We start from the raw sequence: 14620 nt of genomic DNA, 5'->3' as shown, positions 1-14620 counted from the left end.
ACCACTAGTGGCACTATAATCACAGGAAGTAGGGTCATATTTCAGCAATACTTTCACGTATAGAAACCAAATCAAATTTAGTATATGGACTTGGGACCCTATTTTGAGGACACACAATAAATTTACCAACTTTTGACCACTAGGGGGTGCTAGAGTGACAGGGTTTTAGCTCATATATCAGCAATGCTTTCACGTAGGGAAACAAACTTGGTTCATAGACTCGGGACCACATCCTGTGAACGCACAATAAATGAAGTGACCATTGACCAGAACTTGGAGTTTGGAGAAATGGGAAGCAGAGGACTAATACAATGACAGAACAGAAGCCACCAAACAGGAAGTGAGCTCATCTCAGCAACCCTTTCATGCATCATAACCAAACTTAATATATAGACTACTGACCCCATCAGGAGGACACCCAATAAATGTAGTGACCTTTGACCTCTAGGGGGCGCTGCAATTAAGAAACATGCCTTTTGGCCTGTAGCTGCTGTTGTGTTTAGAATTAAAACACACTAGTCATGTCTGGTAATACTGTTGGAGTTCCTTAAGCCGACCCACGTCAACTTGTGATGTCATCATAATTGAGTCGGCCGCCATATTGGATTTAATCAAAAACACAAAAAAGTTTTTGCAGGTCACAAATTTCAGCTGATCCTCACCAAAATTGGCAGAGACCATCTTCAGACCATGCCTTATCAGTGCATTGCTTTCTGGAACAATTGAAAGTAGCATTGGCCTGTAACTGGCCGCCAAACAGGAAGTGAGCTCATCTCAGCAACGCTCTCATGTATCAAAACCAAACTTAGTACATGTACCTCAGACCACATCAGGAGGACGCTCAAGAAATTTGGTGACCTTTGACCTCTAGGGGGCTCTGTAATTGACAAAAATGCATTTTGGCCATTAGTTGCTGATATGCATTATACTGCAAGGGAAGTCAATGGCAGCCCATAGAACCATCTGGTAAAAAAAGTTATACAATTTGGCACAATGATTGGGGACAGTCCAGTAATTAATTTCACCAAGTTTCATGCCGGCACCTCAAGCGCCACCAACAGGCCAAAGTTGGACGTGTGTTCACGGACGTAACTTTTGACCCGTTGACCAGATTGTCAAAATGAGGCATCATTGGAATCCTTGGGCCAAGCTGAATTCAACACACCCCATGACGTCAATTATTGATCTCTTTGTTTAAAAAAGAGTTAAAGGGTGCAAGTGTGATCATCTCAGTCAATCTTTTATTTTTGATGTGAAACTGATGACAGCAAGTCCCATCCAGTTAATTCTAATGCGTGCGTGCAAGGGTGGGGCGGGGTGGGACGGGACGGGCAGGGGCGATTGCGGCGGTGGGTTGGCTGGGTGAGGGGGCGGTGACACTCAGCCCTGGTTCAGCCACACAAAATCAGTTATGTTTTGATGTGAAACTTGACCTTGTAACTCAGCCAATCTTGGGTTGTTTGGCATGGAACTTGTTGTGACTGCTTAATGCTATATGTCTGAAGCAACAGCATTGAGTTACATGGCAAATCTGGCCTGCTGAACCTGCTGCTTGGCCCCCACATTGCTGCTTGCAGCTATATTGTAAGTGTGCTTTTTAAATAGCTTTATAATTATTAACATATACTTGTTTTGCTTCTTTTGTTGACAGACGTTTGATGAATAGCCTAGTAATTGATTGAAAATGGAGGGCAATTTTACGAAGGTGTTGAACAAATTTAGTTATAAATCAATTCTGCCTTTGTGAAATACCCATCAGGTGAGAATACACAAGTCTTCATTTAAGACTTACACAACTTTCTTAATAGCCCTTGCGGTGTATGTGCCTCCACGACTCTGGACGATACTGTTCACCTGACTTTCAAATGTTCTTTTATTATACTGATTAAAGTTGACATGTTTGGTGAGTTCACTGGAGTACTGTGCAAAGGCAAACTGTGAAAACAAAATAAAAACTGCTCAGCAGATGGCACAACATCCCCTGGAAGCATAATGGATATAAGAACAGTTTATTTATAGTTTATTCAAAGCTACTGAACAAACAATAATATTGAATCAGGCATGAGTTCGACTTACTAAGGTGTTATAAGGCAGGAGACTCCTGGTCATATTCTTCACAAACGTTTTCATGATCAAGAACTGATTTGGTGACACACTCCTAGATCCATCCAGAAGGAAGACTATATCGGCAGCTGCTGAGGAGGGAAAATATTACAGAAGACATTGGTATATTATGAGTTACTGTGTTTGGAGTTAATACATTTGACAGGTCAATCCATTTGCAATGCATTTATTATTTTTGGTGAATGTTCACAGCACAAGTATTTTGTTATTCAGTGAACTATGTTATTTGATTCACCAAAAAAATTCCAATGTTTCAAAACTAGCAGTTTATGACTTACCAATTGTACAGAAGATGATTTTGAAAATGTTTAGAAAGTGCCAGTCATAATATTACAATATAGATAGCACCTATTGTTTAGGGCTGGAACTGATTATTATTTTCAAAAGTTACTCAGAAAAAAAAGTAGCTCAAGATGGAGATAGATAGCTATAGACAGATCCCAAGGGGAAATTCAAGTCAACAAACTAAATTAATCTACAAATTAAAGACAGAGACTTTCTAATGAGGAGACACAGCACTCAAAGAACCTCCCATAGAAATGTATGGGGTTAGTTCGCAATGGAAACATGGCACTCGTCTACATATTCCGCCCCTTCTGCCACCAAAAGACGACATGTGAACACACCGTGCCAATCATGTGGTATGTTGTGAATACATCGTGCCAATCGTGCGTTGTGATCTCGCAGCTGGAGCGAGGTTGGTCTGTTGTGATTTGTGAAGCCTTGCACACACGTAGTTCTGCCCGAAAGAGATGCCCGATAATGGCTCCTCCACACAGTTGCGTGCGTTGCAGTGCTGGAGACGCGCATCCCATTCACTTTACATGGGCTCACATCATCCGTTGCCGAACTGAATTGTGGGTCCGTTGCGTCGCGTTTCTCCCGTTGCTTGCGTTGAGAAATTCAGCTGTTGCTGCACCGACAGACGGCACCGGCCAATCAAGCCAATCGACGGACGGCACCAATCAAATTACGGTTATACTTCAAGTCATTTGTATAGCTACCGTCGGGAACACCCACTGGCATGTGTCGACGGAACGCAACTGTGTGTAGAAGCCGTAAGTGCCCAAAAAGCGTTACAATATGGCCGCAGAGTGGAGGGACTTTCCTAAAAGGACTTTGCTAAAGATCAGTTAATTTGCTGTCGAGGAGTAAGTAAAGCAGAAAATATTAACGTTTAAGCAGCTGCCAGATCATTTTAAGATGTTTGCTTTTAAATACGACACAAACCTAGCGAAAACACTCATTAACCCACAAAAGTGTATTTCATAGTCAACAATTAATTAATTAATTAAATTAATCAGTCAAGAGATAGATGGCGTGGGGAGCAGTTGACGTGGTTTGATGGCCAATGCATCATGCCTATATTGTAGAAGTTGCTTGGAGCAAGATTGTTTGCTGAATAGATTGTTTTTGCTGTAATTTGATTGAATAAATGTAACCGATTGATTTAATAGTTGACCACTAAAAGATGAATCAAGTTTATTGGATGCTTAGACAAAGGTTGGACCGGTCCCTAATTGGGTCAGTTTAACAATCCCATTTCTTACATAGTATATGCACTCTGCACATGCTGCATATACAGATCAGCACAATGTGATCTGGTGAAAGTGTACACACTCTTACCTTGTTGTACCACCTGTGTAGACGTAGAACAACCTGTAGAGGCGGGCACTGTAGAGGCTGTAGAGGCTGGCACTGTAGAGGCGGGCACTGCAGACCAAAGATATGGTTGGTGGATGTACAGCAACTGTACAAGTGTAAACCTTGAGATCTTTGTATTTATTAGAATACATAATACCCTGATTGTACTTTAGAATTCAAACACTCCCAACCTTGGCTGATTTATACCAGAACCATTTCAATCCGACATCTAATGGAAAATATGCTCAGAAATGGGGAAGCCTCACCAATAGGAAAGCAACATTCAAACTGAGATCTAAACCCTCATTAGGAGAAATAAGGAGCAATATGATTGAGAAGGGAAGTGGTATTTTTAGATCTTAAGTTAAATTGAAAATGGAGTTTATTGTGGGAATGCCTGCAAACAGTACCATCACACACAGTAAAAGTGAGAGTTCTGTGTATTCACAAGAATGTATTCACCTCATTTGGTCAGTAAAAAGGTCACACAATCTTTAGTTATGGATTGTGCATGTCATGTGCTTTTTTTGCATTCAGATGTACAACCCCAAAACAGAAAACGTTGGGACATTGTGCAACATGTGAATAAAAACAGAATGTAATAATCTGCACATCTCTTAAAACTTAAATTTAGTTGCAAAAAGGACACAGACAATATATCAAATGTTGAAAATGAGAAATTTGACTATTTCATGGAAAATATGTTAATTTTGAATTTGATGCCATCAACATGTTTCAAAAAAAGTTGGGACGGGGGGTAACAAAATGCTGGAAAAGTTGTGTAATGATAAAGAAAACGAAAGGAAGAATGTTTCACAACTAATTAGGGTAACTGGCAACATGATAGGGTATGAAAAAGAGCATCCAAGAGAGGCAGGGTCTCTTAGAAGTAAAGATGTAGGGGTATTTATCACTCTGTGTAAAAATGTGCGCACAAATGATGAAACAATGTCATTTTAATGCTTCTTAACATGAAATTGTGACTTATTTAGGGAGTTAATCATCTACAAGACATAATATTATTCAGAGAATCCAGAGAAATCTTTGCAAATAAGGGAAATAGCTGAAAAACAAATTGGATGGCAGTGGTCTTTTAGACCTCAGATGGCACTGCATCAACATCAGACCCGTTTCCAGACCTGTCATTGTATTAGCTTAAGACAATCTCTGATAACCATTGTCTATGTGCCCAGTTTGATACTTCAGCCAAAATTGTAACAGCTAAAATTGTATTGAGACATGATACAGAAAATACCACCCTCTTATCTGGGCCTGATCTTATTTAAAATGGACTGAGGTAACAAGGAAAAAGGTCCTGTTAGACCAATCAAAGTTCGCCTTTCGTTTTTGGAAATCATGGACTCATCTGGGCTAAAGAGGAGGGGGCCTATCCAAGTATCCAATCTATCCAACTTGTTTTCAGGGACAACCTTGAATATTTCAGGAAAACAATGCCAAAATGAATTCTGCACATACTTAAATAGTATTTCTCCATAGAGGAAGAGTCCAGGTGCTAAGATGGTATGTCTGCAGTCCAGATTTGTCAAATTAGGTGCATAATGGAATGAAAAGCATGACTAAGAATACCCCATACTGTTGAGCAACTGAAATCCTGTATCGGGGAGTAATGGGACAACATTTTATTATCAAAACTGTAGCAAATGGTCTCCTCAGTTCCTAAACATTTACAGAATTTTGTTAAATGAAGAGGTGAAGCAGCACAGTGGTAAACATGCTCCCGTCCCAACTTTTTTTGGAACATGTTGCTGGCATCAAATTCAATATGAACATATTTCCATCAAATAGTCCCAATTCTCATTGGGCATTCTGTTTTTATTTACATTTTACACAACGTCCCAACTTTTTTTTGTTTTGGGGTTGTATAATATATTTAACGGTTGACAATACTGTTTTATTGCTAGTGACTGACATGTTTTCCTTGTAGTTAGCGGTTTGAGCTTCAGCTTGACTTCACGGTTTCCTGCCCGTCAACGTGCATGTTTGTGCGCACACGTGTGCTTCTCATTCCCCTTTAACTTTGACAATACACTACAACACCTGACAGATTTGTAGTTATTGGTGGATCTATCTGAATGCAAATAAATGGGCAGCAACAACCCGTAAGAATCTTTATCCTAATCGTGCTCTTGTTCTAATGAAATCATGTGCTCATTGTAATTAATTCATTCCTCCATTTTAATCAGAAACTATGACCGAAAAGCACTACAGAGGGTGGTGAAAAACTGTCCAACGCACCGGTTCCTCATTCCGTCCATCGAGGCCATCCAGGGCAAGCAATACTTGCTTAAGGCGCGCAGCATCAAAGACTGTTCTCACCCCAACCACAGACTGTTTACCCCACTCCCCTCCGTTACAGGTCTCTCCGCACCCGAACCAGCAGGTTCAGAGGAAGCTTCTTCCCTGCGGCTGCCACCCTCCTGAACTCTAGCTCTGCATCCCGGTGACAACCAACAAAACATGTTGTTCATACATTATTCATATTACATAGCCATATTTATTCTGCTCTTATAAGACAACTGCTAATACACTGCACATATTTATATTTAAATGTATATTACTCTAAACCACCTTCTGTAAACCAACTGTACAGTACTGTCTACATTGCATTATATTTCTTGTCCTGTCTATGCACAACCTGTCTATATACCACTGCACTTTTCTGCTTTTTTTTGCCCTTCTGGTTAGACACAAACTGCATTTTGTTGTCTTTGTACTTGTACTCTGCACAATGACAATGAAGTTGAATCTAATCTAATATAATCTAGGAGTCAGGACACGTTCTAGTTGAATCTAATCTAATCTAATCTAGGAGTCAGGACAAGTTCTTCACATTCCCCTTGATCAATAAGTCAGAAGACAAATAAACAACAAGTTACCCCTCCAAAAACTAAGGCATTCTAAAAAAAAAGTCAAATTGCATAACATTTGACTTTGTGGGCTTTATCCGTCAGACATTAAGATGGAAAGAGAAGTGTACTTACAAGTGTGTACTGCAGTGGAACGCCCACCTGTTGGGAAAACACCAATATAGCAGTTATTTGGTGCACACCCATTCCACAAAGTCTTACAGGAGTCATGAGATGCACACATTCCACAAAGTCTTACAGGAGTCATGAGATGCACACATTCCATAATGTCTTACAGAGAGTCAATAGATGCACACATTCCACAATGTCCTACAGGAGTCATTAGATGCACACATTCCACAATGTCCTACAGGAGTCATTAGATGCACACATTCCACAATGTCCTACAGGAGTCATTAGAGGCACACATTCCACAATCTTACAGAAGTAATTTGCTACTGGGCCAGCTGGTGGGGAAATATAAAGACATCAGCCTGCACTGCTTCCTTACTGCACTCATTCAGCAACAAGGGTCATACTATTCATGATGCCTCTGCCCACTACACAAGGGTCATACTATTCATGACGCCTCTGCCCACTACACAAGGGTCATATTATTCATGATGCCTCTGCCCACTACACAAGGGTCATACTATTCATGATGCATCTGCCCACTACACAAGGGTCATACTATTCATGATGCCTCTGCCCACTACACAAGGGTCATACTATTCATGATGCATCTGCCCACTACCAAGGGTCATACTATTCATGATGTCTTCATGTTATGGGTCATACTATTCAAAGGGATCTGACTACCCTAGCAGAGGGACATATTTAGGACATATTTAGGACAGATTAATTTCTCATTCCATATTTACTTCTTGTAATTCTTTGCCTGGTGAAAACATAAACAGAAAGAGAATAGAATAGAAAACAAACATTTGTATGAACGGTGGCCCTTGAGCCAAAAAGTTTGCCCACCCCTGCATTAGATGCACCCATTCCACAATGTCTTACAGGAGCCATTAGATGCACACATTCCACAAAGTCCTACAGGAGTCATTACAGTAGATGCACACATTCCACAATCTTACAGAAGTAATTTGCTACTGGGCCAGCTGGTGGGGAAATATAAAGACATCAGCCTGCACTGCTTCCTTACTGCACTCATTCAGCAACAAGGGTCATACTATTCATGATGCCTGTGCCCACTACCAGCGGGTGGCGTGTCTTCATGTTGTGTGTGTACAAAGGGACATGACTCCCTAGTAGAGGTCATATTTACTAGAGGACAGATTAATTTCTCATTCCATATTAACTTGTAATTCTTTGTCCGGTGAAAACAAACAGAAAGTAAAAAAAAAAACAAACAAACACTCTACTTGCCAGTAATTGTATAAACAAACATTTTTATGAACGGATCTGAGAAAACTTACTCAGTGCCACCATGAAGAGCCACAGTGGAAATGAAATCATTGTTGGTTCCCTTTCCCTTGACCAAATCTTGTACTCTGCACCTGTGAAAACACACATAACACATGTTATGTACATGTCAGGGTTTTGCAGGAGGACTCAAGCGAAAGACTCGTTAAATCCAGAACATTCAAACATTTTGTTTGTTGGTAAATCGACACAAGAAGAAAAAACGAAACACTGACAGGCTGACGATCCAAACAGACAGAAATCAAAAACAGAAAAGAAGAAAAACTAACACTTACAGACTTCACTTTCAACTTACCCAACAAGTGCAACAAACCAACAAAGCAAAGAGCAGGAGCAAAGCGGTTATAAATACACAGACCACCAGATTGACAGATAACTGGACGAGACCAACAAAACAACAATAGGAAACAGGTGTGAGTAGAAAATGGAGGGAAAACTAATAAGACAGGAAGTGCAGACCAAATAAGGAAAGGGGCGGAGACAGTCCCATGTAAGCAGGCAGGTAAACACAGAGCACATGGGGAACAGCAAAAGCACACAACAAACACAGGACAATATACAAAATGGCCAGCAGGGTGGCAAAAAACAGTCCAGTGCCTGGTTTCCCGATAACGATGGATACATGCACTTACCAGGTGTTAAAAATGGTGCATTCAGGGCACTTCGGAATGACAAGGACCGTCCCCGTGGCTACTTTGTTTTTCCGACAGCAAGTGTTCATGTGCTTTGCCATCGGAATGTGTGACAAACACGGATGCCACAACAAAGGTTAAAACATACACTCACAACCCAGATAGCAAAACCACACTGGGATGGATCTGGCCCACACCTACCATGCGACCCGGCCCAGATCCATCTCACGGACATGGTCCAGCGTGCAAACGCACAACGGGCCAAAAGTGGTCAGGATTCGTTTCATGGCTCTGCACTGGAGATGGGTCAGCGCTGGCCCACTCTCGTACCAAAACAGTAAAACCACACTGGGGTGGAGCTGGCCCACAACCAACATTCCATCCGCATCTGATCCGTTAAACGGACACGGTCCAGCGTCCAAACGCACATCGGCCAAGAAGTGATCAGGCTCCGTTTCACGGATCTGATCTGGAAATGGAGCAGCGCTGGCCCAGTCCCGTACAGGAGCGGCTTGAATCCGCGTACCAGATTGATGCCAGCTATATGCCTTATTTTCGCCATTTATAGTTAGCCTAGGCTACGTGATGTTTAGTCTATCGTGTGTTTAGGATACCTTATATTTAATTACCCTACAGTCAGAAGCAATAATCATAGGCCTACATCCACATAAAGTATACATTTCAGAATATATGTATGTGGTTCAGAATTTTTTGTAACATCTATAACGCCAATAAAATGTGATGGTAGGCCTATGATGTGAATGATTGCATGAAATTTGAGCATTTGCTATTTTTGGCTGAAGAATGTAAATGAGAAAAAATGCACAAAAAATGAATGTTATTATTCACATCATACAAATGCCAAGGCTTGGAATTGCCCTATAACAATCATAGCACTTGTCGCTTGCTGTAGGTCTTTAGGCCTAGCCTAAGAAGATTAGCCTACGCATGCTATCATAGCCCAATACCCCATCAGAATCGAAGAAAATGTTTACATTTAAAAAAATCTTTATTTAAAACATGAACATGAAACAATTCATAAACATGAACAAAAACATAAAATCCAACATTTAGCTGGCTTCTTTCATCACGCTGGCGCTGGTGCTTGCTACGGCCCCCTCCCGGTCATGCGCCAGTGCGAACCAGCGTATGGCGCACTGGTGGATGTCTGTGTCTGTTGCCTGGGCCGTCACTGGACACTTGCGTACCGCTCCTATGGAACAAGATTATCGTTTAGTGTGCACTGTACTGTAGGGCATCCTATGGGCAGGCTCCACCATCTTGGTTGACATTAAAGGGGTGGTTCAGGATTTTGGACATAGGACGTCATTTCCAAGTTAGCAAGTGTGATATGTATCAGTGGAGACCGTTCTCAACACATTTCCTCCCGTCCTTCTAGTTCAGTGGTTCTCAACCTTTTTTGAGCAAACGCCCCAATGACCTTACATGATTGACAGATTTAGCCCACTGTTAGAAGCAATAGGAGACTGGTTGGGTAAAAAAAACACTACCACATCAGCATTGGTTGTAATGATTTTTTTTGATGATCAATAGGAACATTAAATGCTAGGCAACAAGATGTGTCATTTTATCATGGACAAAAATCAATTGCACATCGCAACAATCCAACCAATCACAAAACAGATTCTGCGCGTGAGGCCTGTTTAGGCCTATATATATTTCGTATTTGATTAGCAACGGTCTTTTCGTGGAGACTACGCTCAGAGCAGCTGCAGAACAACAGCGAGCGGGGCTGGGGACGTGAGTCCACAGCACGGTATGACCACTGACCATAAACAGTAAAATGTATCTGGGACGGTAGAGGGGTTAGAAACCCATGAATGAAAATAGCCTATGTATTTCAGGTAGCCTATTTTTGCACCAACAATATGTGAAAACCATGAAAGGTTGAAATGTAAAAAAAAAACCTCACGTTCCTAGCGCCCCCCTAGGTTGTACGAATGCCCCTAGTTGCAGAGTTCGCAGGTGCTAAGCTAGCGCAAGTCATCAGTATGTGTTAGCCTGCCACTAAAAACAGTCTTACCCACTCCACAGCACAGTACACCCGAGGCAAATAAATGATAAATGTCTGTGTTGATAGTTTTATTTCTAACATCATTCTATTCTTGCATTTCAATGATCGTGTGGTGATTATTAGTTTAGCGTGTACTATATGTACTATAGGAAATAAGTGTACGTTATATGACCTGTTTAGTGTACAAAATATGACCTGGTTAAAAGGGACGAACTGTTTAAATTTTGAATTACTATGCAACACCTTGTTTGAACTGGGATTACTTTTGCTATAGTTTCTTTGGTAACCACTAGAGGGCGCTACCTGTTGGGAGAATATGCTGCTAGGTAAGAGAGGAAGTAGCTGCTTGTTAACATTAATACAGCAGCCGATCTGATTAACAGCAGCACGGTGTTCTGTGTATCATTTCATACACCTATATTTCCCCACTCTTCAGGTAGGAATGTTTGTTGGGATTTTGATTGTGTTACTAAACGGTTGTGACCGTAAAAGAGGGGTTTTTGTTATTTTCTATGTACTTTCTATATACTATGTACGATTTAGTTTGAACTAGGAAAATGTTGCTAGTCACGTTTAACAATCTCATGCTAGCACGTAGGGAAGCATGATTTGTATTATCGTAATACACTGTTTGTACTTTGTGTTTTTATTTTTCTAGGCTTGTTCACATTAATACAGCAGCCGATCTGATTAACAGCAGCACGGTGTTCTGTGTATCATTTCATACACCCATATTTCCCCACTCTTCAGGAGTGCAACAATCGCATTACATTTTGAGGGACTAGTTTCTTAGCAGCGGCGGAATTATACTTGCTCTGGTTAGTAGTAGGGCCTACTGCGCCGAAAAGTAAACAGAGAAGCGCACTAGTAGTAACCTTGGTAATATCAGTCCGGCGTAGCGTTGCTTTAAAAGCCTACTACCAGAGCCATATAAAGGTAGAGTTGCGACAACTCCATTCACTCCAATGTTCCATTTTTTTTTCCAACAATGGCGTCTGATGCAGCCTATAAATAGTTCCCGGAAGTTAGAATCGAACTCTCGGAAATAGCCAGATAGCTCGCAAAACGCAGGGCTGACAGGCAGATTTCGCGCTGTATGACAAAATGTTTGTTCTTCATTTGACGTTTAGTAGCACTAGACGTCTGCAGTGGAAGCTACTTCGCTGGAAAAATCAAACTGCTGAATACCGTGAGTACACAAATCCCTTTGGATCAAATTAGGACTGATATTTATTAGCCATAACTTTTGTTTGACTTTAGTACCGTTTCAAATGGAAAAGACTCGGGTAGCTAATTTGCTGCTACAAGCTAGCTCCGCTTTGTGTGGATGTTTTATTACCAGTTTGCTGTTAACTCAATCTCACATACCAAATCGTTTTGTCTTAGGCTACTAAACAGTATTGAACTTCGGGGTGGCTTGCGCTGTGTCTTCAAACGTGTCCCAATCAGAACACCTTTATTGACTTTGGGCAGTGTTACTCATTGCGCGGCTCGCAAGCCACATGCGGCTCGTCAAGCTATCGTAACTCCCCCCATTTCCACCGGTCCCGTATTTCCACCGTCTTGCGTGTATGTGTCACTTAATATCCATTTCTATACAAACCAAGACAGCGGACTCCTACAGAAACGCAACCACGCACAACATAGGTGTATCTAAATTAGCTTTGTAACAAAAATGATATTTTACCGTGACTTGAGGAGCTGTAAACAGTGTTGTAAGGCTGCGTGTACACAACCGCTTGGAGCTCCAGTGGAATTTTAATTTCACGACGAGAATTCTCGGTCTAACCGTCCATGTGCCGTTGAAACGGTGTAAATAGGCGACCCATCAGGCCAGCACTATAACTCCGAGCGTGGTAAACAAAATCGGATATTTCAGGCAGTAAATGCTCCCGTTAAGAACCAAACCAGATATTGTTCAAATCTACACAACTATGGCTACTGAAAAATGTAAGGTTCATTTAGTAAATGTTATTTTGAAGTGTTAAAAAACATCGTTGTTTTAGAATTTCTGAACAAAAGTGGTGATAATTGGGGGTGTTACGATATAATTGGTGGCTCGCATGGTAGCTTTGGTGAGATTTCGTTAAATTTGGTTTTACTCATTTTGAGTAGGCCTAAACTGTTCGCCAAAGGCCATCATCTCTGGCCCCAGCTTGATAAAAACAAAAGTAGGCTCTGATTTAGCCTAGTCTACTGTATGACATCAACAAGGTGATCTTAAGTTTCGTTCTCACTGCCACTGCAACGCCTTTGAATGCAATCCGCTGCCCTGTTTACAAATGCTACAGCGGACTTAAATTGCCACCTTGTGGCCATAAGTTATACATTTCACGCAGCTGTATGACTCACGGAAAGCGCGAATGACGTGGCCACTTCTAAATGGGACCCACTGTATGTGGTAACAGCCAATACATTTTTTCAAATGTGCTTCATAAACATACAATACTGCACTACACCTTAATGGTGCTTCCTAAAGGGGGTATTGTCAAACCTGCTACTACTAATACTAAAAATACAGCATGAAGAAAGTCAAGGACATGCATGCCAGCTTCCACTCATCCCAGTATTAAAGTAAATCTGGTCTTAAATGAAAATGTATTGGCTTTGTTATTTCTTTTTTGTGGGATGTCCAATTTATATGTAGAAATGCACATTTGCAAAGGTGACTTAGTATGTTGTCGTAAAAGTGGCTCTCCTTTTGATTTTGCACTGCCAATGTGGCTCTTGTGAAAAATAACATTTGGTCCAGATGATCATACATCATGGTCACTACAGCCCAACATGATATTTTGAGGTTTATTTTCCTTCTTCTGTTTTTTTGAATGACCCATAGAATAAATGCTGTTGCATAATCCATTTTAGAATATCACATTTTGTTATTTCATCTCTCCTACACCCTCACTTACACAATCTCCTCTCTGTAGTCTTTCCCTCTTTTCATTATGTGCTTGGGGAGGAACCACTGATATTGCCCCTGCAGTAGCAAGGCTCTTTGGTGCAGGTTTCATACTGTAGGCCCAGAGACAATATTGTATTGTGTGTTTACAAATGAAGCCATTGCTTAAAACAAGAAAAATAGTAGTTAGTAGTTTAGGATTGAAAAATGTTTAATGAAATGCTTTTTTTTTATGTTGGCAGGTGGTGTTCTGGTGTCATCTATAGAGGCTGGAGGACAGTGGGGGCGTTGGTTGAGGTTTTGAATTTCTTGGCTTGGCTTTTGCTGCCCATATGACCATCTTTACCTTTTTGTTTTTTTTGATGGTCTTGATTTGTGTTGCTTCAATCCGAAGTCTAACATTAAGGAATCTTTTGCCTATTTTTTTTTTCAACCCTGCAGCATGATTGTAACCTGCTTGGGATTTTATTTATTTCACTTTCAAAGGCCGTTGTTGCACTATGAACCTTAAAGAGTACGGAGGGTGTGGTTCTCCTGAAGAGTTCCTCTATCTTCTGAATGAAGGAAAACACTGCCTCAGATGGCCGGCAAAGAGCGCCTTTTTTTAACTCTTTTAACTCTAACAATACACCGTTGAGTTCAACAGCATTGTTGCACTTAATGGACGTGCTGCAGGTTTCACACATGTTGGTAAATTTCAGCACTTTATGAGTTACATAGCCAGCAAGATGGTAAAGGATGTTTGTCTCTGTTAAGGTCAGTGTAGGTGCTGTGAGCTCAGGTGTTAGTAGCTGCTCTACTCTGACTGTGGATGGTACGCTGACCTGTTCTAGGAAGTCTACAAGAAAGTCATTCTCATCATCCTGGTAGCTCCCAGACCTCACTGTGTTTAACACCTGTCCCACAGAGATCAGGCGCAGTACATGGTTAAATTCGACTGGTGTGGGTACAGGATTGCGAGATCTGACGCAAC

The 14620-nt window shown here is 41.1% G+C and overlaps 2 protein-coding genes across 2 annotated transcripts in view; one reads left to right on the top strand and one right to left on the bottom strand.

Moving 5' to 3' along the window:
* The window catches only part of LOC125295942 (endoglucanase E1-like), a 5061-nt gene extending 3395 nt beyond the window's left edge, over window positions 1–1666 (top strand). Inside the window, exon 5 of the mRNA XM_048245523.1 lies at window positions 1652–1666. Coding sequence (XP_048101480.1) covers window positions 1652–1666 — 15 coding nt within the window. The remainder of the gene's footprint in view (window positions 1–1651) is intronic.
* Window positions 1667–1792: 126 nt separating this feature from the next.
* LOC125296597 (integrin alpha-M-like) lies at window positions 1793–8407 on the bottom strand (the record flags this gene model as incomplete). The annotated part of the gene is given in 6 exon segments (XM_048246591.1): window positions 1793–1935; window positions 2077–2195; window positions 3751–3837; window positions 6771–6797; window positions 8075–8155; window positions 8377–8407. Coding segments are annotated over 5 exon segments (416 nt in total), but the record flags the coding sequence as incomplete, so codon positions are not given.
* Window positions 8408–14620: the final 6213 nt, after the last annotated feature.

The sequence above is a fragment of the Alosa alosa genome, chromosome 6, assembly GCF_017589495.1.
Source record: "Alosa alosa isolate M-15738 ecotype Scorff River chromosome 6, AALO_Geno_1.1, whole genome shotgun sequence".
NCBI lineage: Eukaryota > Metazoa > Chordata > Actinopteri > Clupeiformes > Clupeidae > Alosa > Alosa alosa.
The sequence above is the reverse complement of the archived record's forward strand: the minus strand, read 5'-3'. Positions and strand labels throughout refer to the sequence as shown.